We start from the raw sequence: 24,430 nt of genomic DNA, 5'->3' as shown, positions 1-24,430 counted from the left end.
CTGAACCATGCATTTACTATACAATCTTGGCTTCGGATGAGTACCAGACGGCAATGAAGTAGGTCTTAAGTGACCACCAAGGGCTCAAATGGCTTGCTTAGTAAAAAACATGGTGCTTTCAATTAAATGTCAAAGACAATTACATGGGAAACATCAGAGAGCTTCAGAAGTAGGACAGAAAGACTACATTTCACTAACCCAACACTCCCATTACCAACCTTCCCATCTTTTGGCATTTTGACAGAAACTTAGTTGTTCCAGGAAAGCATGACATTCCACACTCATGGAAAGGCACAATAAAAGGGCTTTGGAGTAAATGTCACTTTCCGGATAATATGTGGGTGATTTAAGGTCATGGAAGTGTGAAATGGCAGGATTCTTCTGCTTTTGATCTCTCAGCCAACATCTAGAACTCTGTTGAAATTCTTGAAGCTGGCCATCATTCTTACGGTAAAAATAAAATAAAATATCCCAACAGTCATGTCCCTTTACTGCAGAATTGACAAATCCTTTCTTTGTCGTTTCCATTGGCTCTGTTTTTACCCCTTCCTCCAGTCTCACCAATGATCAATTATTGGTGAAATGCCTAGGAGCTATGACAAATTCAGGCTGCAGTCTTCAGGCATCATGTAAATGACTGGGGTCTCCTGGTGGTTTGGAGGACCCAGCTGTTTGCCCTCTGAATTCATTCTAGAAGTATTGGAGTAGAGCCAGCATAATCCATGGTTCTTGCTAGACCAGCTAAGGAGGTATTACTTATGTCCAGCCCAGAGGTTGATCCACTACCCTCAGAGAAACCAGGAAGTGGGTTCTTACCATGACCAGTCCAAGGCCAGTCAAGACAAACTTAAGAAGAAAGGCAAGCTTGTGTTTGGCGTTCCTCTGCCCATCCTTTAGGGACCCCCGTCTTTTCTGTATCCTAGGCCTAGATACCTGGGAAAGCACCTTAAATTATTAAGCCATAGTTCCCAAACTTCCTCAAGGGAATACAAGGTCAGTGAGATATTAATAGTCATTTGTTAACAACACACCCCCTGACAAGTATGTTTGGGAAAGTATAATGTGCTATATCCCTCCATGGGAGATGTGTGCAATGCCAATCAGCACTAAATGCTCTAAGAAGCCTTGCCATTACAAGTACCTATTTATTTTATTTAACTCAGCTTTTCCTACATTTATTTGACTGTGGAGCACTTCCTTTCATGTCATAGCTGATAATGTATTCTGAAATTACCATTCCCTGGAGTTCAGCTATCGATTAAGAGGAACTTGGGACATGGAAGCGTTTTGATGCCACTTGGAAATTTTGGGGGAGTTGGCCCCTTCAAGCAGATTTGTGATTTCATGCAACTCATCTGTGCAGAAATGTAACTTTCTTTATGTCTCTATAACAGATGTCAACCTGCTTGTGAGCCCCCATTTCCACTGATGGAGGAAGTGACTAAACCTTGCCCCTTTAAGATGACTCAGCCTCTTCTGGTTGGTCATCTCTTGTGGGTAATTAATGACTCATTTGCTTTTGCATTTCAACTCAGTCCATTCAAAGTTCAATACCAGGGCTTTTCTCCACTCTCAAGAATTTTCTCCTGCACCCTCCTCGTCCTCCTCTTCCTCCCTCCTTCTCCGCTTCCCCTCTTCTCTTCCATTTCTCTTGCTCATCTCCCACCTCCTCTTGAGGACTGTGCCGTTTTGCAGGAAGCAACCACCTTGTACAGGTAAGTGCTTTACCATATTGTGTGCCAGAGCAGAGTGTGTCATTGTGAGACCACCATACCCTTCAGAAGCATGTGAAGAAATCATGTTAATTAAAATTTATTTTCCTCCTGGAAAAAGAATAACTTCGAGCTAAAATATCAGACAGTGGTTGGCTGGACACTCTCATTAATCCAGGTAGCTGTACGAAGTAAATAAAAATCTTTTTTTGTGTGCTTTTTTTAAAATGTGCTTTAATATGGGAAATCGAGCAAAACCCAGCACACTGAATATTTCATGGATATCAGCCATAATGCCATGCCTTTGCAGGGGAGTTAAGAAAAACATTTTTTTTTTTTAATTAGGAGAGTGACAGAGGGGGCACCAGTGCCATGACAAACCTGCGTGGGAAGCAGAAACCCAAGGCATAGAGCAAACAGAAGACACAGGCACTGAATTTTCCTTATTTACGTTGCCTGTATTCATTGTGCACCCGCCCATTTTATCAGGAGCTCTGCCTGCCACCTGCCGTGGAAAGTGCACCTTCCATTAACTGGAATAAGGAAAATACCAATGTTGCAGGATAGGAGAAAAGAACCACTTGGTAACTTTGTAGTAAATGGATGAGGACTTTCTGTGATGAGGAAGCTGACCAAAAGGGAAACGATAATCAGTGGAAAGCTATGTTTTGAATAAAACCCAAAGTAGGAAGTGTTCTAGGAGAATAGATTTTTCTTGTATACGTATGTAGCCTTCTCTAACATAAACTGAATTTTAAATTCAAAGAAAAAATGGAGAGAAACATCATTTTTAATTATTTTTCATTTTCTTATAGGAAGCTTTGATCCAATTTATTTATCAAGCTGGTGAAAAGCCCCGGACATCTAAGATGACAGCAGATTGAACAGTAAGGAAGGTAGCTGTATTTTTGCTATAAAGACAAGTTAAGTTAACCCACAGGAATCTGTTATTTATGTGATGCGTGTCTGACTTCATTATTCTCTAAAATGCCTGCTCTGTGATCATATCTATTTTATGTTCCATGTGGTTGTTCAAAAAGTAAGTTAACAAACGTGACGTTTTAAAAAATTATTTAAGGAAACTGATGTTTTTTACAATCTAACTACCACAGCAGGTATGGAACCCATGTCTCAATGCTACCTTTTCCTATAATCACGTGAGAGAGCCAAACCTCCGTCCTCAAGTGGGGAGGAAGCTGCCGGCACCACTAGAGGCTCTGCTTTGTTTTCTAAAAAATATTCCCTCTTTTAACAGATACATTTTATCAACTAAAAGCTAAGAGAACATAACAATAAAAGGGAAGAAAACAACTTATATCTACAAAGTTCCACAGGTTGTGTGGATTTCTGGAGCAGGAGTGCTTTTGCCTTCACACACCTGTGTGGTTATTGGGGGGTGGGGAGAGGTGTGTGTCAAGTGTTTAAAGAAGCAGCACGTGAACTGAGGGTGTAGAGAAAGTGAGCATCGCAGGTCCCACTCCCCCCGCCCCAGGTGGGTGTCTCACCTGCTTAACCAATATTGGGCAAGTATCCCAACCACTGGGATCTTCACTCTTCATCAGAAAAGCAAAGACTCAAAACTGACCTTCAGAACAACGTTCCTCCCTAGAACAATGTTTAAATATTCCTCTAAAAGCTCTGAAGCCTGAGCTGGGTCTGGTCATCAGCGTGGGTAATGTTGACTACCCAGACTTCAGGTTCAGAGTGTGCTGGATGGTTGCGATCCTATGACTGGCCGGCTCTGTGAACCTGGGCAAGTGATGTCACCTCAGTTTTGCTATTTACAAAATGAGGACGATAAGAGTAACTGTTCCTTGCTTTGAGGCCATATTTAGGTAAGAAAGGCAAAGTCTTTGGCACTTAGGAATATCTCAATATGTTATCGAGTAGATGGTGGTAGAGAGTAGCAGGGGAACCCCCAAATCTTATATGTGAATCCTTAATAAACTCCAGAGTCCAAGGCTGCTTTGGGATTGTTTAGAACCAATAGAAATGCGAGTACCTCTGAAGACAGGCCAGGGTGCCCCTTCCTGAGTGAGTGGGCAGCCCAGGTCTACACATCCAAGAGGATAAGAAACCTGAGTGACCGCGTGGCCTTGCTTCTACTGTTTCTAAGCACCTAGATTAATTTTGGACCTGGAGTCCACGCATGGGTTTGGACAGGAAGCTGAACACTTCTTGAGTTTGAGTGTAAAATCTATGTGTTGAGGACTTCCGTGGTGGCGCAGTGGTTAAGAATCCGCCTGCCAATGCAGAGGACATGGGTTCGATCCCTGGCCTAGGAAGATCCCACATGCCGTGGAGCAACTAAACCCGTGTGCCACAACTACTGAGCCTGCGCTCTAGAGCCCGTGAGCCACAACTACTGAAGCCCGCATGCCACAACTACTGAAGCCCGCGCGCCTGGAGCCCGTGCTCCACAACAAGAGAAGCCACTGCAATGAGAAGCCCGTGCACCGCAATGAAGAGTAGCCCCTGCTCGATGCAACTAGAGAAAGCCTGCGTGCAGCAACAAAGACCCAATGCAGCCAAAAATAGATAAATTAATTTAAAAAAAAAAGTAAGAGGCGACCCATGCCAAAAAAAAAAAAAAAAATCTATGTGTTGACCTTTCTCCAGAGAAGGCCTTTGGATTTCATCATATTTTCAAACCTGGGTCCTTTCAGAACCCACAGAAGTTGGGAAGAGCTGCTCTAGGCTCTTGAAGAATCCTTTGTTTCCTCCCTAGAGACTTTATCTGGAGATTCTGATACCTTCATTATTCTCTATCTCCAGCCACAGTGGTGTCTGTTCAAGCCTAGACCTATTCCCCTCCTCTCCCCCCACCCCGTACTGTTTGTTCTCTTGACATCAACCTCGCCCCCATCTCCAACCTGCCTCCTCACAAACCTGTCTCCAAACTGCAGCATTTTATCCAACCACACTTATTCTGCTCCTGAAGTTCTGGCCACCTGCTCTCTGCTGCCCCCTCATGTTCAAACTGACGGGGACCTAGGAGGACTCCTTTCGTGGGTCATTGCTTGGGCAATCTCCGCTGGGAAAATAGTTGGTCCTGCCTGTGGCTCAAGGAGGCATTGTGGTGTTGGCTCGCCCCTGTGGGCATGTAATTACACGGCCTTACTTCCAGAACTCCAGAAAAGGCCTTTGAAATGGAGAATATTCTCCCACGGCTTGATGCCCGAGATTTTGTACTCAGAGAACAATCCATTTTTTTTTAAACATCCTTATTGGAGTATAATCGCTTTACAATGGTGTGTTAGTTTCCGCTTTATAACAGAGTGAATCAGCTGTATGTATAAATATATCCCCATATCTCCTCCCTCTTGCGTCTCCCTCCCGAGAACAATCCAGTTTAACTGGAGATTCTGATCCGCGTGCAAATGTATGTGGAACAAGGAGGGTTCTCATTCGCCCACACTGTAGTGTGAATGAAGGGTCTGAAGGTGGGTTTGGGGAGGGCAAGAGAAGGGAAAAGGAGGGTGCTGAGCCCACAGGTAGGGGCAGTCGGGAAGTAGGTGGATCCCCAGGGGTGTAGGGGTGAGGAGTCGGGGGAGGCAACTGAACAGAAACTTCTGCCCTTCCACTTTTTCACAGGGTCCATTTGGACCTGTGTTATCTTCGTAAGCATGTTTTCATCATGAGTGCTTCCTGCTTTGTCCCTTCATTTTATCCCTGGCAACGAAGGGCAGGGGGGAGAACAAGGGGCCTCTGATGAACATGCAGCTCTAGCTGCTTTGCTGAGAACAGAGGGGAGGGAGGGATGAACTCATGCCGAGTGAGCACCTGCTATCTGCCAGTTAGCACGGATATCCGCATCACATCAGCATTAGCTGTTGGAGAGGGTTGAAGTAAGTCACTGAGCAGAGCCACGGCATGCTGGGAGAGAAGGGAACTAAGTCAGAAGAAGTGAGTTAGAACCAGCCAGAAGGCATAAAGCAGACTCACTTTGCCATCCTGCCCTCTTCATTCATGTCTCCCTTTCGACAGAAGAGGAAGCTGAGAATCAGGGTAAAGGACACCCACAGCTCGTTTACGGTAGAGCTGAGTTTGGGTTCTCTTCTGTCCAAGAGAAGTCTCACACCCTTCTTGTGTCAACATGGCATGCAAAAGAGACAAAGGGGACGTCTGACTTTGCTTGGGTATATCTGCAAGTGGGTGTCAGGTGTTAAGCTACAGGTACATATATTTCCAGAAGAACTCAAATAAGAAGTTTGGGATACACACAATGGGATAGAGTGTTCCATTCTTCCTTGGCAGCTGCCAATATAGGAAAAAAAGAAAAAGAAAAAGAAAAAAATAAGGAAAGAAAAAAAAAGAGAAACCAAGGTAGCTGAAGGGCATACTTTCTGGAGAGCTCCAAAGATAAAAATGATATTCTAGCTCGGAATTTATCTTAATGAGGAAGACTCAATCAATGGAAAATGACAGGTGGGATAATTTAAAGTTCAAGTTTCCTTCTTCTGTTTCTTTGTATAAAAGAGAACCAACTTTTTGATCATTGTTTGCTCAGCTGTAATATTCTGCTGCATAAAGAAGATTGTACACCGAATACCACATTAATATGTTATTGGCATCTTTCTTTTTTCATATCTTACATGTTGATTGTAAAACCGTCCAGAGAGACTGATAGCTGTAATATATTGCAGTTTCTCAACTTCAAATTAATTTCATAACAGTGCGGTAGAGCTAGATATTCTCTGCTCTAAGAAGTAACTCAAAATTGGTAATATTATTTTTCTTTGCTCTTTTGCAACCCTAGGTCTGGTTATTTTCTTGACTGGATAAACTATCTAGACTTTACTTCCTTATGATCCATTACCTGCTTCAGTGGTTACCACCTCCTTTGAAATGTCCAATCCTCCAGCAGGTAAGTGCCCCCAGGGTGAGCTGCACAAAGCATAGTGTGAGCAGGGGAACTGTGTGTGAGCTCTGAAATCCATGTCTCCAAAATTCCGTTTCACATCCAGAGTTCCGGCTTGAGTCACTGGGCCCGTGTAGACACAGCCTAAAAGCCAATGACCGCATGAAGGAACAAGTCAATGTCCAATGACTATAAGAGCATGAGTCCTTCTGTCCCCCGGCCCAAGCTCCTCTATCTGAGGAGAGAAGGTAAGAGCACTCTGTCCCTTCTTCTCTGTCACTTGGGGGAAGGGGTTGTGAACAAAAGGGCCTGGCACCTTCTTCTGTCACCTTTGAGTCTCAGGATCCCTCTGGCTGCCATAATCAAAGGATCAAAAATGGGTTCCATTCTTCCATTTCCTTCCTGTAGAGCTGTGCTGTCCAATATGGTAGCCACTAGCCACTTGTGGTCATTTAACTTACTTAAAATTAAAGTGAATGAAAATGGCTTCTTATTAAGTTGGGTTATGATTTAATTCCTCAGTCACACTAGCCACATTTCAAGTGCTTGGAAGCCACAGGTAGCTAGTGGCTATGGTTTGGGGAGTGCAGATGAAGAATATCCCCATCGTTGCAGAAAGTTCTTTTTGACAGCTCTGCTCTGGACCCTAACTGATTCCAATCTTGAAGGAAGAATAGCATATTGATTACTTGCAGTGAGAAGGGAAGACATTTCAGGACAGAATTTGCAGGGACAAATGTTTATTGTTTTGGTATGGTAGAATGCTCTAGGAAGAGAGCATCTTTAAATCTCTGGTTTTCTGCAGTAGTCTCAGTTTTTTTAAAAAAATTAATTAATTAATTAATTAATTAATTAATTAATTTATGGCTGTGTTGGGTCTTCGTTTCCGTGCGAGGGCTTCCTCCAGTTGCGACAAGCGGGGGCCACTCTTCATCGCGGTGCGCAGGCCTCTCACTATCGCGGCCTCTCCTGTTGCGGAGCACAGGCTCCAGACACGCAGGCTCAGTAGTTGTGGCTCACGGGCCTAGTCGCTCCGTGGCATGTGGGATCTTCCCAGACCAGGGCTCGAACCCGTGTCCCCTGCATTGGCAGGCAGAGTCTCAACCACTGTGCCACCAGGGAAGCCCCAGTAGTCTCAGTTTTATAAGCATATCCAGGAAGAATTTAGGGTATTCTAAAAAAAATTCTCTGCAACCTGTGTAAAGTAAAATAAAAAATGAGGTAGAATAAGAAGGACAAAGTAAATTTAATGGCTACAAATGCATAACTAAATCTTTTCCCACATTTCAATTCAGAAAATACTATTTTTTAGGCAGTGACCTAATTGTTTGGTTTAGAAAATATGATGACAATTACTGTAAAAATAACTTATAATTATTGATAATAATAACCTCAAGTTCATGTCTTGAGTTAATATTTACTGGTTCATTTAACCAATATTTTTAAGCACCTGCTGTGTGTCAGGCAGTCTTCTAGGCCTCTGGGATCTATCAGTAACCTACCAGAGATCTCCGCCATGCAGAAGCTCATATCCTTGTGGGTGGAAATAGAAAGCAAACAATAAACATCCTAAATTAGTAAATATATGGAATATTTGGGAGTAATAAATTCCGTGAAAAAAAAATAGAGCACAGTAAGGGACATGCACAGTCCTTGGTGGTGATGTTAGTGGTTTGGGCAGGCAGGGCTGTTAGGCTTGTTCTCCTGGATCCTTACACAGGGTAAAATCCTTATTTTATAGGCGTACAAAATAAAGCTCAGATTGGCCACAATTCATTTATACACACACGCTTCTATCATAACATGTGTTGGTAAGGATGTGGCAAGCAAGATACTCTTGTACAATATTCAGGGCAGTGCCTTACTGGAGGGCAGTATGGCAGCATCTATTGCCCTTGGTCATAGCAATTCCACTTCCAGATTTCTGTATAGGTCAGGATAGACTGGGTTATTTTGTGGTAACAAAGAACTCCAAAACTTTAGTGTCTTATAACAAAAAGTGTTTATTTCTGTACGTACACATGTTCACCAAAAGACCTGATCCTCACAATATGGGTGAATCTCACAAACATAATGTTGAGTGGAAGAAGTCAGACATCGAAGAGGACATACTGCACGTGGCAGAATTCTTCAGTGACCCTCCAAGATGCCTGGAGCCGGGTAGACACATATCTGCCCCTAGTTACTCAGTCAAACACTAATCTAGGTACTGCTGTAAAGGAATTTTGCGGATTTACAGTCCCAAAGCAGTGAACCTTAAGATAGGGAGATTATCCAGGGGAGGCCTGACCTGGTCAAATGAGTTCTTTCAAAGCAGAGCATGTTCTTTGGCTGCTGGCAGAAGAGGAAGTCAGAGTTAAAGCGTGAGGCGGGTTGACATTAGAGAAATTCTCTGTTGCTGGCCTGAATGTGGAGGAGGCCTTGTGACAAGGAACATGAGTGGCCTCTAGTTGCTGAGAATGACCCCTGGTTGAGAGCCAGCAAGAAAACGGGGACCTTAGTCCTACAACCACAAGGAAATGAATTCTATCAACAACCAGTGAACTCTGAAGAGGAACCCAGCCTTAGAGGAGACCCTAGTCCTGGTGGACACCTTGATTTCAGCCCTGGGAGGCCCTGAGCAGAGAATTCAGCCACACTGTGCCTGGATGTTTGACCTACAGAAACTGTGAGATGATAGTTTTGTGTTGTTTTAAGCTGTGGCGTTTGTGGTAATTTGTTACAGTGGCCACGTAAGACTAATACACTGTATGATTCAATTTGTGTAAAGTACAAAAGCAGGCAAAACTAATTTACGCTGATATAAGTCACAATAGTGGCCACAGTTGGGAGTTTATTGACTAGAAAGGGTCTCAAAAGAGGCTTTGGGGGTAATGGTAATTTTTTCTTTGGCCGTACCGCATGGCTTGTGGGATCTTAGTTCCCCGACCAGGGCCTGAACCCGTGCCCTCAGCAGTGAAAGTGCAGAGTCCTAACCACTGGACTCCCAGGAAATTCCTGATGGTACTGTTTTTTGATATGAGTGCTGATTACATGTGTGTTCAGTTTGTGAAAATTCCAGCTGTACACTTAGCCTATGTTCGCTTTTCCATATGCATATTATACTTCAATAAAATATTGAAACATACATGCAAAACATACATTTTGGTTTTTTACCAAAAACCCACATAAAACAACACTGGTTTTTTTTTTATATGTCAATTCTTATATGCACTTGCTTACCAAAAAAGCCCCCCAACCTACAAAACGAACTGAAACCAGTGATTGCCCTGAGGAAAGGGAGTGGGATTAGATGTGGGTCAAGAGAATTTTTGTGTTTTCTATGATATTTGAACTTGCATAGGGTTTGCAGTCATGAATGACTTGGGTCACTAAAGACATGAAGGTAGAAGAAAGAGTAAAGCACATGTATCGATCCAGTGTCGTATTTGAGCAGAGTAATTCTTGTCCACAGTGGAGGCACACAGTCACCCAGGACTGGAGGACACTAAGGCAGACCCAGCCATCTCTCCTGCCCTGTTCCATAACAGTAGCTGCCACTTGTTGGATACCTATTCTCTGCCAGGTCCTCTAAGAGGTGCTTTATGTACATTATCTCTCTAGTTTCTCCTGCATACCTGACAAGACAGCTGATTAGGATTATCCCCATTGTACAGAGGAGGAAACTGAGGCCCTGGAAGGCTAAGTGTTTGCCTGAGGCCAGACAGCTAGTAAGGAGCCAGATGGAGATCCAAATCCTGGCCTGACTCCAGAAAGTGTGTTCTTTCCGCTATAGTTGCCAGCTCCTCCCATGGTCTTATTGATTCTTAGGCTGGGATACATCACTGTACTTATGATTCATTCATTCATTTTTAAAAAAAATAATTATTTATTTTTGGCTGTGTTGGGTCTTCGTTTCTGTGCGAGGGCTTTCTCTAGTTGTGGCGAGCGGAGGCCACTCTTCATCGCGGTGCGCGGGCCTCTCACTATCGCGGCCTCTCTTGTTGCGGAGCACAGGCTCCAGACGCACAGGCTCAGTAGTTGTGGCTCACGGGCCCAGTTGCTCCGCGGCATGTGGGATCTTCCCAGACCCGGGCTCGAACCCGTGTCCCCTGCATTGGCGGTGGATTCTCAACCACTGCGCCACCAGGGAAGCCCTCATTCATTCATTTTAAACTCTGAGTCCCTAACTCCTCCGTGGAGGTAACACCTGAGGTGTTTCCCAGATTACTTTCTTCCCCCTTAACACGTTGAAGTGCACCTCCAGGCGTGGGTGAGATGTCTGGGAGAGTGGGGCTGATATAGAAGGAAAGACACAGTGTCTTAGACAGGATTGACTTGAACTTGATTTTGAATTCTTAAAATTCCCCAGGGTGACTGGATGCTTAGGGTGACTCAGTCTCCTCCTGGGGGCTCGGCTCAGCCTAGCTTCAAGCCACAGGCTCTGTGATGTGGATTCCAGCTTGCTCTCAATGTGATCCCCCTGTACAGACTATATTAATAAACTTGGTGCAAGCACTGTAGACATGGAAAGTGAAATCCTATCCCTGCCCAGGAGATTCCAATCCTCAAGGCATAAGGGTCAAGCCATCCGTCGAATTGCAAAAGACTTACAATGGAGGCAGCTGACTCGAGCCTGGACTTGACTCGGAATTCACTGAATACCGGAGAGGGAGCCTGTTCTGCAAAGGCACTCAGGTTACGGAGATGAAAGAGCAGCCTGCAGCACTTGACCACAGCCTTTGCAGCGAACTTTTGAGAATGAAGGGCAGGAAAAGGATCTGCTCAGGGCACTCGGTTTCTTCCGCTTTTGGGGACTTCTTATGTTCTTTTACACGAAGAACAGTCTGTAAATATTCCTAAGAGGGACTGCCTTATCATTTCAGATCAGTTTCAGGGGTCTTGGGGGGAGGCACAATTCAGCCTGAATATCCTACTCTCCGCTTTTAATCCAAGTATTAGGCCACAAACTCTAGTGTATAACAGAGCTCAAAGAAGGCTTAGAGAATATAGTAATGTCTTTATAGTGAATAGTTTATATCATACTAATTCTCCCTCATTTGGCGAAATCTGGCTGTATCAACTATCCAGGTTTTGATGAAATTAGTGTGGAATAAAAATTTTTCCAGTTGATATCCAGCATAAAATGTCTGTTTAGGATGTTATGGAAGAGCATCTAATGCAGATGATAAATCACATCTAGCCATATTTCCAGACGCAGTCAACAAAGAAAATAGCCTCTCCCGCATTCTGGGTTTGCATCATCCCGGCAAATTATTGTTGTTCTCGTTGTTGTTAGTTTGCTAGCATCTCAGCTGGAGTAGGATTTGTCCTTGATAAGAGAGCCAGAAGCTGTTCATTTGACAATTCATTATCTGGCTGTCTTCCAGAAGACTCTGGAACACCAAATGTCAGTTTCTGCTTTGACTTGCTACCAAACCGCTGGCGAGATCTGGAACTATGGAAACATTTAGGGTGAAATGCTGAGTGTCTTTTATTTTACTTGAACTGTGTCTGTCCTGCTCGCTCTTCTCCCTGGAAAAAGCAGCTTATTGACTTGGTCTCAAAAATAAACTATTTGTTCTAATGGAGCTGTGGATGTTGATACAAACTGTGGTGTGCTTGTGTGGCCACATACTGCCCACTTGATGAAAGACCTCACAATGTCACAGTCTTGGTGCCATAGATGGAGGGTGGCATTTGTAGCTGGGGAGAGCTAGGACACTTTAAAAATTTTTTTTTATTTTATTGAAGTATAGTTGATTTACAATGTTGTGTTAGTTTCTGGTGTACAACAAAGTGATTTGGTTATCTATCTATCTATCTATCTATCTATCTATCTATCTATCTATCATCTATCTATCTATAATAGTTTGCGTTTGTTAATCCCAAACTCCCAATCCATCCCTCCCCCACCCCCTCTCCCCCCTTGGCAACCACAAGTCTGTTCTCTATGTCCGTGAGTCTGTTTCTGTTTCATAAATAAGTTCATTTGTGTCATATTTCAGATTCCACATGATATGTAATATCATATGATATTTGTCTTTCTCTTTCTGACTTACTTCACTTAGTATGATAATCTCTAGGTCCATCCATGTTGGTACAAATGGCATTATTTCATTCTTCTTTATGGCTGAGTAGTATTCCATTGTGTATATGGACCACATCTTCTGGAGCTAAGACACTTTTCATACAACCTCGTTGACAAGGAAGGGACCGGGTCACTGGGCACAAGGAAAGGTGATCAAAACAGTTTCTATCAGCAAAAGTTCCTCTTTCTGGGATGCAGACAAAAAGGAGGGGAGAGTGGATTGATCGGCTGTTCCAGGCCTTTCCCCCTGATGTTTGCTAGGGAACCTCTGACCATTCCGGCCCACTGTGGAGCGTCCTCAGAGCTTTCACTGCATTAGAGCCTGTGTCACGGATTAGTCAGTGGCTCACTATCCTCAGGTTCACACACGTTGGCTGTATTTCCTTACATCAATGGTAAGCTCTCTGAGAACGTGGACCAGTCTCTGTTGAAGATACTGGGGTACCCAGTAGGATATAGTTAGTGCAAAGAAAACATTTTAAAACCATATATTGTCAAGTAAGGGGAAAACTAACATCTCTTGAGCACCTACTCTGTGCCAGATCCTTTGTGAGGTGCCTTGGCATTACCTCATGTTGGCATGTGTGCTTGGGTGGATTAAGGGGGTGGTCAGCAGTGGCAACTCCGTATCAGCTGTGTGCCCTTGACCAAGTTCCTTCGGCCCTAAGGCACACCATTTTCCTCACAGATAAAGTGAGGACAACGACGGCCGCCTCGCTGAGTTGTTATGAAGGTCCAGTCAGTGTCTGTGAAAGTATTTGGTCAACTGAGAAGCCTTAGACCAAATATTATTGCTATTGGGAGCTATGGAGAAGTTTTAAAAATGAAGAAGCTGAAGTCCCAGCCTTCCAGAAGGTTATTGCATAGTGGAGTGGGCAAAGTTGCTTATGACACTTCCAAAAAATAACACTATCAGATAATGTGGGTGACGTCCCAAGGTTGTGTGCACGTTGAGTTACCCAGTTCGCAGTGTCTCCATCTCTGCTTCCCTCTTTACTAAAATTCAGACTCTGGGCCCCTACCCTCCATCTCCTTCAGTGCTCTCAGAGCATGTGCGTGGACAAACGTGTGTGCATGCGCACGTGCACACACACACACACACACACCATGATCTCTCTCCGCCCAGCTCTCCTGCCTAGGATGAGGACTATCTAAGTCTCTTGATATTCCATTTGGGGACATGAGAGCTCACACTCTCCAGCTCATGCCCAGACATCTTGGAGCTGCATGAGGATCGCTGGGGCATCGGAGTCACTGTGGAGTTTGACAGATTTGGGTTCAAGTCCCAGCTCTACTACTTCCTAGCTGGGTAGCTGTAACTCTGTAAAACCCAGTTTACTCATCTGTAAACTAAGTACAACAGAAGTAACCACCTCATTGGGCTGCTGAGCACATTAATTGAGAGAGGGCACGTAAAGTGTTTAGCCAAGTGCTTGATACATAATAGGTGTTGAGTCCGGGAGCTCTCACTGGCATAGTTTGCTAAACATTCTGGAGTCAGCCTGCAGGAGACATGACCATGGCCATGACATGACCATTGTGCAGAGCACTGGGGCATCCTTGACAAAATGTTGCTCTCCCCTCAACCGCCCCCCATTACAGTTCTCACCCTTCATTCATTCCTATCAACTCTTCTCACTGGGGACTTGAATATTGTCTTCTGCATCAGCTAAATCTTTCACAAGATGGTACCCACTGAGGCAACTTTCTTCACTGGAGATGAACGTTCAACGTGTCTTTTACCAAGTTCATTTTCCCCTGCTGCTCTAACGTTGTAGCTTTCTGCATTCTCATGCCTTTTGGCGAAATGTGGATTTTGAAAATATGTACATGAAAAAGTAAGTCCTTTTCCAGGTTTTGCTCTCAAGCCCAGTTAAGTCTAGTCTGGCTCGCTCTGATTAAAAGTTAATTTTCATTTAGTCTGTGACATGTATGATTTCTCTAAGCTAATTTTCTCTTTTCCTGGGTTGTTCTTCTAAAACATTCCCCTTCAAGCCCATTTGAGTGACAAAGAAATCCTTTTCCTGGGAGCCACTTTGGCCTCAAGGCTAGCTTCCTCCAAATCCTTTGTGTTGCTCTGAGATATAATTTTCAGCTTTTGTATTTTATTATCCAAAACTGGAACTCCCACGGAGACCAGTCAGGAGGTCAGCAATGGGTGTGCTCCTCTCTTGCAAAGACCCCAGAGTAGGCAAACAAGTGGGAGGCTGTGGACCAGGCAAGGCCATTCTTGGTTTAGTTATTATCGTTATTAAAACCACCTAGGGCTTTTGTGTCAGCTGGAGGTCACTTCTCAACACTTTTCCCCAGTCCTTCAGTTTTTTTTTTTAATATAAATTTACTTATTTTATTTATTTATTTATGGCTGCATTGGGTCTTTGTTGCTGCGCGCGGGCTTTCTCTAGTTGCAGTGTGCGGGCTTCTCATTGCAGTGGCTTCTCTTGTTGCGGAGCACGGGCTCTAGGCGTGCGGGCTTCAGTAGTTGCGGCATGGGGGCTCGGTAGTTGTGGCTCGCGGGCTCTGGAGTGCAGGCTCAGTAGTTGTGGTGCACGGGCTTAGTTGCTCCGTGGCATGTGGGATCTTCCCAGACCAGGGCTCGAACCCGTGTCCCCTGCATTGGCAGGAGGATTCTTAACCACTGCGCCACCAGGGAAGTCCCAGTCCTTCAGTTCTTTTTTTTAAGTTTTCAAATGTACTTTATTTCTACAATCACGCCATATGTTAATGGGTACATAATGCTTTTTACTTGGCATCAATTATGAGTTGGTTTTGAAACAATTCAGTATTAAACCAGCTGGGATGATTACTGTTCTCTCCATTCCTTTGGGGTGACTTTGCAAACAGGGGACAGGTTCCATTCTATTCCAATTTGTGTTGCTGTATATGCCCATACAGCAACACGGAAAGTGGCTCCACTGGCTAATACAGCATTACCATGTTTGTCATGGAAATCAGGTGCCCGCTTCGGGTGGTTCTGCCTTGCCATTGTTTGCTGAATGCTTCGAACTCCGAGACGACTTAGTGCGTTTTTGGCCAAGGGAAGCATCGTGAAGCTAAAGACAGAACGGCGGCAACTCCAGTCCTTCAGTTTTGACTTCACCTTCCAAGTCGGTAGAAGCCCGGAAGGCTTATTTTCAAGTTTCTTTCTTACCCACTGCTCTAAGAAAGTTTGCTCCTTATGAAAGTCCTTCTTTTGCTTTTCAGACTCAGCCACTAGCTGGAGGGCCATCTTCGGTAGTGCATTTTTGCCCACACAAAGTGGGGTCCCTCCTCAGCTCTTTTAGTAGCTGGCGTAGCTTAGATCACAGCAAGTGCCTGCTGGGACGGGCCTTCAGCGTCATCTAATGCAGGCCCTCGGTTTATCAAGGTCAGCAGCTAAATCCCAGAGACGTCAAGAGACTAGCCCAGGGTCACACAGTGAGCTGGCGGCAGAACTGAGACTCAAACATTGTTTTCTTGGGCTCCGGCTTGGTGCTCTTTTTACTTGGCCACGGTGAATGGGTGTTGGTGGCCCGGCTCTGGCTCATACAGATCAAACACAAAACTGACTGTGTTTTGCAATCTGACCACTGTGGTTCTCTTAGCTGAACAAGTCGAAACTGCTCTGGCCAGATCGACCATTAACTTTTGAAGTGAACGGAGTTGAAAATTAGTGTCAATAATTGACAGTGGGGCTGGCCCTGTAAGTTCTGCACATACTTATAACTCGTGACTCTACTCCACCTCGGCTCCCCAAGCATCTCCTCCACTGGCCTGTTATGCATGTTTCATCGTGTCTTATGGTGGGGATCATTCATTGGGGTAAAGCACTGCCCTCTTTTTTAAAAAATTTTTATTATTTATTTTAACATCTTTATTGGAGTATAATAGCTTTATAATGGTGTATTAGTTTCTGCTTTATAACAAAGTGAATCAGCTATACATATACATATATCCCCATATCTCCTCCCTCTTGCGTCGTCTCCCTGCCACCCTCCCTATCCCACCCCCCTCTAGGTGGTCACAAAGCACGGAGCTGATCTCCCTGTGCTATGCGGCTGCTTCCCACTAGCTATCTATTTGACATTTGGTAGAAGCACTGCCCTCTTCCTCCTCTTTTGTAGATGTCTCCTGCCAGGGGTCACGTGGACATGTCCCACTCCTCTGCGCGATTAAACAGATCAGAGGCTTTCCTCCTCCAGGGGACACCAGCCAGGAGAGCACTGGAGAGGTGTGGAGGGAGGGTGAGAAAAGACAGCAGGTAAAGAAGACGGGTGGGGGCAAAGCCAGCCACCTGTCATTAAATGTGTGTATGTTACTGTTGTGGGAAATGCAGCCGAGAGCTCAAACCAAAGATAGAGTCAAAAGGGAAGAAGAAGGAACATTTACTCAAGTCTACTCCTTCTAGGAACTAGACTGAGTGCTCCCCAGAGATTATTTTTGTTAACTCATACAACAACCCAGGGAGGTTGTTATAGCCCCATTTTCATGGATAAGAAAACTGAGGCTCTGAGCGAGCTCAGAGAACCCTGATGAAACCCCAGGGTGATGAGCTCTCCAAGCCTGTGCTCTCTCCTTTTTAAAGTAAGTTCATTTCAGATTGGCTTCCTCTTTACTATACGCCTAAGCCAGCCTTTGGAAGGTACCTGGTCAGGCTATTTTCTAAGATCGGAGACTGAGGCTCAAAGAAGTGATGTGACTGTCACAGGAGCAGAGTCTGACCTGCTGCCTATGGTGGCTGCCAGGCCTTGGGACACCATGGCTTTCAAGGCCCTGCCTGAACTGACTCTTCCATTGGCTGTCAGTGACAAGTGGTGGTGTCACCGTCAGGGAAATAGTGGGGAGCCCCCATCGGGAGAAGGGCAGCCACGGGTCTGCATGTTCAGAGTCGACCATGAACCCTGGTCCAGTGCTTCTTTCTCTTGCCTTTGCAGCACACGTTCATTCAGCACACACTTCACCCCGGCATATCCTCCTCTTTTAATTCCTTCAGCCCCATGGCTTTTTTTCTTTTTTTAAAGCTAAACAAATAAAAGTCAATGCTTCGTGGGGGAAAAGTAGACAACGGTTGAGAGTGCCGTCTATAACACACTCAACCTGTTTAGAATATTAAAGCTGGAATTTCAGAGCAGCGCTTTCCGTGAAGCACTGCTGCTCATTCAGTTTGGAGAGACGCATAAAACCAGCAACGAAGTGACTCAATACTTTGCATGCCTTCAATCTTTGTGACAAAAATCACCTATAATTGAGAGTATGAGCGTTTTTTTGTTTTAAATTAGCGACAGCTGGAAAGACAGCATTGAGGCGAATGCTCAGGATAAGGGGAAAGCATGTTTTTTTTTAGTGTTTTATGCTCTGTATAAAGAATGGCAGCACTTTCTTTGACATTGAGTTTTCACTGTTTCTGTTTCAGTTTGAACAGGGGACCCTGCTGTTACCCCTGCCACACAGGCTCAGAACAAGTCCAGCTGCTGATGGCCTGGTGCCCCCCCCACCCCCGCCATGTGAGTGTCACAGAAAGCGGGGAGGGCCATGCTCTCCCCTGCAACAAGGCGCTGAGGGTTTGGCAGCACTTTGGCCCTGAGAAAGACAAGAAAAGCGTGTGACTTACCATGTGAGAGCAGGAAGGTGCCCTTCAAGGCACAACACCGACTTTGCCTTCTTACAAATAGGGAAGCTGAGCCCAAGAGCGAACAAGTATCTTCCTCGGGGTCAATACGGGGTCTCATTCACAGCAGTCAATGCAAGAACCCAGGTCGCTGGACTGCCAGGCCAGCACTTTCTCAGCCATCTCCTGCTCTCCTCTCAGACTCCAGCAAAACCAGATGCATATTTGGGAGCGCACTGCTTAGTATGCAAGCCAGCCTGACCTTTATACTCCCAGAATCGGCAGCCTTTTGTGGAAACCATGGAAGGACAAGGTTCTGGAAAAATAATGCAAAGCACACCACACTGTGGAGACAACCAGAAGCCCTGATCAGACTGCAGAGTCCTTTTCACCTTCCAAGTCCTGAATCCCAAGTATATACACACACGCAGCAACTCAGGCTGCCCTAAGAATGAAGGAGGTGCAAAACCACAGACCTGACAATTCAGCCAGTTTGCTTCCTCTTCTGCCCCCCTCCCCAATCTCCAAAATAGGGCTGATTTCTAGAGTATCAGGATCTTTGTTATTCGGTTCCTGAGAGGAACCGGTTCCTGGGAGGTGGGCCCAGCCCAGCGCTGCAAGAGGTCTTGGAACGTCCTGCCAAGGTCCAGGCCTGGCCTCAGGAGAACGCGGCGCTTTGGGACACACACAGGAAGAGTTCCCTCTTCTTAGCAGGGAGCCCCCTCACCCCAGGAAGGGTCCTCTGAGACTTGTGGGCTCCCCTACTGCCCCCCAAAGTTTCTTCCCACTTTTAGGAACTCTGATATATGAAATCCACCATGAGAGATTCACTTCTTTCTTTTTCTTATAGCACGAGGGTGGAGGAAAGGCTTGTAAATGCAAATATCCTCCAGTGAGCTGGTGTATGTATTCACACTAGATTGTTAGTGACATATCTGATCTCAGAAACCAGACTTTACAGCCCCTTCCTGTTCCTTCTTTGCACAGAGCAAAACCACCAACCTTACTGCCCCTTGCTCTGGGAGTCGGACTGTATGTGAATGTGTTCCTCTTCGTGACCTAAATGAGTAAGTCCTGATTGTTCTCTGTACTGGTTACCACTCTCCCACCCCCACCCAAGGCACTTTCCCATGTTCCAGTCCCACCCATCTCTCTTAGAGCAGAAACTCCGGAGTTAGTTGCTGGGGGCATGAACGTGTGACCCACTGTTCCAGCAGTGTTTCTCTGGGGATCCACTGAATGTCATCATGATGGTGTAATGGTTGGGGGTGGTGGCGGTGGTCCTCAGATGACACCGTGAGGAGAGCCACATACTGGAGAGAACAAAGAGGTTGAATGGGTGGCCGGGGAGAAGGGAGGGACAGCCGGCAGGCTGAGCTCCTGAGGGACCCACCCTCGTGGCTCCCCTGTCACCTGCCCTCGCAGACATGTCCTACAAGCCTGGGGGCATCAGGGTAGCTCTCGGGGATGCCAGGAGGTCTACCTTGTAAGTTGCGGCATCTGGCTCCTTAGTATAAGTTCATCAGAGCATTCCCCCCAGGATGCGCCGCCGGACAGGTAAAATGCCTGAAATGCAGGATTCTCAAGAATCCCTCATGCCTGCAGCCAGACAAAGGGTCTCTCACTGTCCCCGGTAGGTTGGGGGCCACATGGAAGTTCAGCCAGGACTGGGGACATCTGGGGTGGGGGGGAGGTAAGGGCAGGGGGCACAGCTGTGAAATCGCCTGAGAAGAGCCCCTGCCTTCACTGGCCCGTGACTCGGTCAGCACCTCGGAGCTTAGAGCAGCAGGTAAACACTGCCTCATATTTGGACTTGCCCAAAGGCCATCCTCACAGTGACCCAGATGGTCAAAAAGGAGGAATTAGTCCTATTTTACAGAAGAGGAACCTGAGGCTCAGGAGGGGCAGGTCATTATCCCAGGGCTGCCCAGCAAGGAAATGACAGAAACTCAGGATCCCCAGACCAGCGCTTGCTGCTTCACTACGCAGAGAGAATAGAAGAGGGATGGAGCAGGGTTCAGTGAGGGGCCCAAATGTTCTGAGGGAGATCGTAGGAGAGCCTGTCTCTGGAGGGACTCATCTCACCGGCCCCCACCTCCCAGACAGCGCTGCTCTGAGACACTGCTGCCACCCCGTGCTCCTTCTGCAGCGGTGGGACTAGACAGCGGTGGGCACTTATTCACGGAAATACCAGTTCCCGGTATGCAGCAAGCTCCACCCGAACAATCGGAAGGGGACGGTCTTGCGTTCTGAGTCCTGGGGACCTTGTCCTAAAGGGACATTCCTTCTTCTCTTGCTAATCCTTACATTGCTGGTCCTGTATCCGAAAAGAGCCTTTTGGACGCTTGGCTTGAGGATGGTCTGCACCTATTTATTAGAAAAGGTGCTGTTAGGAAATGGATGGCTTCCTGGGTTCAAACGCTGAGGTTCTGCTGTGTGACCTTGGGCACGTCCCTTTCCCTCTCTGGGCCTCAGTTTCCTCATTTGTCACATCACCTTGGATTAGATGGCCCCCCTCTGATGTAGTATTTAGTCATGTACGTTCCTTTTAATACACCTTATATGAGTGAAGCCTTCCTGTAGGCACGGGGCTTGATGCTGAGGATTGAGCAAGAAGAGGGGAGTAAGGGCCAGTCCCTGCTCTAAAAAAGCTCAAATTCCCATTCTGAAACGTTTTTTGGTCGTGCTTTTCCTTCATGCTGACTTACCTTTTCAGAAAATGCCCCCGTTTCCGTTGGAGAATGGAAATTGGCAAGGAGAGAGGGAAAAGGTCCAATTTGCGCCCTTGCTATTTTAGGGGAGGTTGAAATTACAGGCCAAAGTGTACTGATGTGCTCACTGGAGTGACCTCCGTCCCCCAAGACAGGAGAAAACCCAGGTCCTCTGCTTGTTAAGTGGTTTGAGCTCTTAGGCGTGAGGCATTATTACATAAATTCAAGCTCGCTCCAGATCCTAAGTACCCTGAGTTGCCTGAAGGGGGTAATGGCACTGCCTGCGTGTGCAGCCCGGGCGCTCGGGCCGCCGTTGCAACCGGAGCGAGAAGCGCCCGCCCGCACCACCTGTCCCCGCCGGCATTCCAGAGTAGAGGCCGAATTGGCAGCAAGCCGGCCCGGATCAGTCGCCGCCTCAGTCCGCGCGGGCCCTCCTAGGGGTGTGTCTCGCGGATTCAACTCCCAGCCGCTCCTGGACGAGCCCCTAAAGGCTTCTTCCTCTCTGGCGGGAGCCGCGCGCGCCCCTCTCTTCGCGCTGCTGGCCCGAGGCCGCCGCAGGCGGATGCACGACCTCAGGAGACGCTGGGACCTGGGCTCCCTCTGCCGGGCCCTGCTCACCCGGGGCCTGGCCGCCCTGGGCCACTCGCTGAAGCACGTGCTCGGCGCGATCTTCTCCAAGATTTTCGGTCCCTTGGCCAGGTACGTTTTAGGCGAAAGCGGGACTCGCGCTCCCGGGCCAGGGCGCGCGAGAGCCGTGCGGGAAGGGAAGGCAGCCTCGAGGGGAGAGAAAGGCGCAAAGTTCCGCCTGGCCCGCGGCGGCCGGGCTCCGGGGCTCCGGAGGGGCGCGGCGCGCGTTTGGCTACGCTGCGGCTCCCTCCCCGCGCTTCCGCGGGCACCCGTAGCGCAGCGTCTCCGCTAGCAAGTCGGGCTGCCGGCGGACCCCCTTCCCCCAGGGTAACTCCGAACGCCTGGCTCCGAGCTCCCTTGAGGCGTCCCCCAAGGTGGGCAACCCGATGCGGGCAAGAGCAGGGCTTCGGGGCGCACGGGGAAGGAGCCCGAGAGTCGGGCAGGCGAGGAGGCGGCGGCGTGCGCGCCAAGGGGACTGGGGGGCAGAAGCGCCCGGGAGAGTCCGGCGGGCGAAGCAGGATGGGGATGGGAGTCACGGAGCCACCGAGAGTGGAACAAGACGCGCGGGGGCTCGCACCCGTGGTATGAGTCGAGGAGTGGGGCAACCGGGTCAGGCGGGGTCCCACGGGTACGAAACCCCGCGAAGCGGCTCCGGAGAGCTCTGGCGCTGGGAGAGGGCAGGCGGCCAGCGGGAAGGAGTCGGGGGGAGGGGGGTGTGTGCGGCAGAAGCCGCAGCGCTGAGCCTGCCGGGAAGGAAGGAAGCGGGGAAGGGCGCCGCCGCCGCCGCCGCCGCCGCCGCCGCCGCCGCCGCCGCCGCCGCCGCCGCCGCCGCCGCCGCCGCCGCCGCCGCCGCCGCCGCCGCCGCGGTGGAGTACTCGGTGCCGAGGGGAGGGGGAAAGGGGCGCAACGGCGGCGCCAGGGGGAGGGGGGCGGTACGGGCGCACGGCGAGCGCGGGCTGAGCTGCGGGATTGACGTAAGGAGCTTGGGTTTCCCCCAGCGTCGGGAACATGGATGAGAAATCCAACAAGCTGCTGCTGGCTTTGGTGATGCTCTTCCTATTTGCCGTGATCGTCCTCCAATACGTGTGCCCCGGCACAGAATGCCAACTCCTCCGCCTGCAGGCGTTCAGCTCCCCGATGCCGGACCCGTACCGCTCGGAGGATGAGAGCTCCGCCAGGTTCGTGCCCCTTACAATTTCAGCCGCGGCGACCTCCTGCGCAAGGTAGACTTCGACATCAAGGGCGATGACCTGATCGTGTTCCTGCACATCCAGAAGACTGGAGGCACCACTTTCGGCCGCCACCTGGTGCGCAATATCCAGCTGGAGCAACCGTGCGAATGCCGCGTGGGTCAGAAGAAATGCACTTGCCACCGGCCGGGTAAGCGGGAGACCTGGCTCTTCTCCAGGTTCTCCACGGGTTGGAGCTGCGGACTGCACGCCGACTGGACCGAGCTCACCAGCTGCGTGCCCGCCGTGGTGGACGGCAAGCGCGACGCCAGGCTGAGACCTTCCAGGTGAGTGCGCGCCCGCGGCGGAGCGGGGCCCTGGGGCGCGGGAGCGGACCCGGGCCGGGGCGGGCGGAGGGCCGGGAGGCGCGGCCAGCCGCTGCCGGCGACCCAGGGAGCACCTCGGCGCCCCTGCGGTGGCGCCCCGGCGCGCGCGCTCGTGGCGCTGTGGCGGCTGCAGGAAGCTCGTCCGTTCCGACCTGGGACGGCTCCTCTGTCTGCCCGCGGGTTGGCCTGCTTGGCGGCTGGGAGTGCGCGCGGGGGAAGCGGCCAGGAGGCCCGGCACGAGCGCCCCCCGGCCGCCGCCGGGACAGGGTACAGCACGCAGGCTCCGCACTGGAGGGCCCGAAAGAACTACGCTCTGAGTGCCGCGTCCCTGAGCCCCTCCAGCCTTTCGCTTCTTTTCTCCGCACCCAGGTTCCCAAGCCTCCTTTCGCTCTCTCTTCTTTCCCGCTCCCGCATTTCCCCTCCCCCTGCCTTTCCCCTCGCTTCCTCTATTTGCCTTTTTCTCTTTCTTGTGCATGGGATCTTGCCAGCTCCTGGCCGCTCGCTCTTTCCTTTTCCCTCCGTTTTCCTCTTTCACTTTGTTTCTCGTTCTTTCTTTAACCCTTTTTGTTCTTTCTCTTCTTTCCTGACTTTTGTCGCCTCCCTCCTCCTTTCTCTCCACTGGCTCTGCTCTCCCTGGGCGAATGAATGTCCCTCTGCGGCTGTTTGCGGACACCCAGAGAGAGCTCGTGGTACCCAGCTTGCGCCCCGCACTACTGGCTGCACGCCGGGCATCAGCGGCGCTTTACGAGTGCGAGGGGCACCCCGCGGGTCGAAGGGCAGGTGGAACGCTGCCCCGGATCCCATGTGGGGCTCAGTCTTGAGAAACCTCTTCTGATTTACAAACTCTGAGCCCCAGAGCAGGGCGCCGCCAGCCAACTTGATGGGAACCCAGGGCTGAATCGGAAAGAAACGTTTTATGAAAAGCCACTTGCTTTTGAAGCTAGGGCATTTTCCTCCAGCCAGCTGCAATGCCCAGTTGCTGGAGGTCATGGAGTGCCATAAAGGGGGTAGTAGGAAGGACTCTTTGGGGTGCAGTTGCCCCAGTCAGGGCTCCCATTCTGCGACTCTCCCTAAAAGAGATGTGGGCTGCGGCAGGCAGTCCGGGGAATGGACAAGGTGAGTCTCGTTGACATGGCCATGCTCTCTGTCTCCCCAGCGAGGTGACCACAAGGGTCCCGGAGGCTGCTTCCCTGGGCAGGCTCCCCACTCCCTCCTCTGCCTCCCCAACCCCTCATGGTGAGGGCTACGGCCATATTTTGTTGATGCCTCTTGGAATGCCAGAGCCAGGCAGTTTCTTCTGCCCAGCT

At 48.7% G+C, this 24,430-nt stretch overlaps 2 protein-coding genes and 1 long non-coding RNA gene across 3 annotated transcripts; 2 read left to right on the top strand and 1 right to left on the bottom strand.

Moving 5' to 3' along the window:
- The first annotated feature begins 1,605 nt into the window (after positions 1 to 1,605).
- Positions 1,606 to 19,490, top strand: LOC118889203. Its single transcript, XR_005018442.1, has 6 exons — positions 1,606 to 1,715; positions 2,528 to 2,608; positions 6,472 to 6,579; positions 6,680 to 6,821; positions 16,747 to 16,883; positions 18,036 to 19,490. It is a non-coding gene; the product is annotated as an uncharacterized LOC118889203 (long non-coding RNA).
- Positions 15,324 to 15,741, bottom strand: LOC118889202 (cytochrome c oxidase subunit 7B, mitochondrial-like). The gene has a single exon (XM_036840983.1). It carries the CDS (start codon positions 15,687 to 15,689, stop codon positions 15,447 to 15,449), a length of 243 nt encoding a protein of 80 aa, XP_036696878.1. The 5' UTR covers positions 15,690 to 15,741; the 3' UTR covers positions 15,324 to 15,446.
- Positions 19,491 to 20,865: 1,375 nt separating the features above from the next.
- On the top strand, positions 20,866 to 23,972 carry LOC118888366 (heparan-sulfate 6-O-sulfotransferase 2-like). Its single transcript, XM_036839326.1, is given in 4 exon segments — positions 20,866 to 21,640; positions 22,567 to 22,754; positions 22,757 to 23,084; positions 23,801 to 23,972. Coding segments are annotated over 4 exon segments (1,116 nt in total). The 5' UTR covers positions 20,866 to 21,212.
- Positions 23,973 to 24,430: the final 458 nt, after the last annotated feature.

The sequence above is a fragment of the Balaenoptera musculus genome, chromosome X, assembly GCF_009873245.2.
Source record: "Balaenoptera musculus isolate JJ_BM4_2016_0621 chromosome X, mBalMus1.pri.v3, whole genome shotgun sequence".
Taxonomy (NCBI): Eukaryota; Metazoa; Chordata; class Mammalia; order Artiodactyla; family Balaenopteridae; genus Balaenoptera; species Balaenoptera musculus.
This window is presented reverse-complemented; position numbering and strand designations above follow the sequence as displayed.

Excerpts from the sequence above, each read along its gene's own strand:
- LOC118889202 (XM_036840983.1), bottom strand. The coding sequence starts at position 15,689 with ATGCTTCCCTTGGCCAAAAACGCACTAAGTCGTCTCGGAGTTCGAAGC.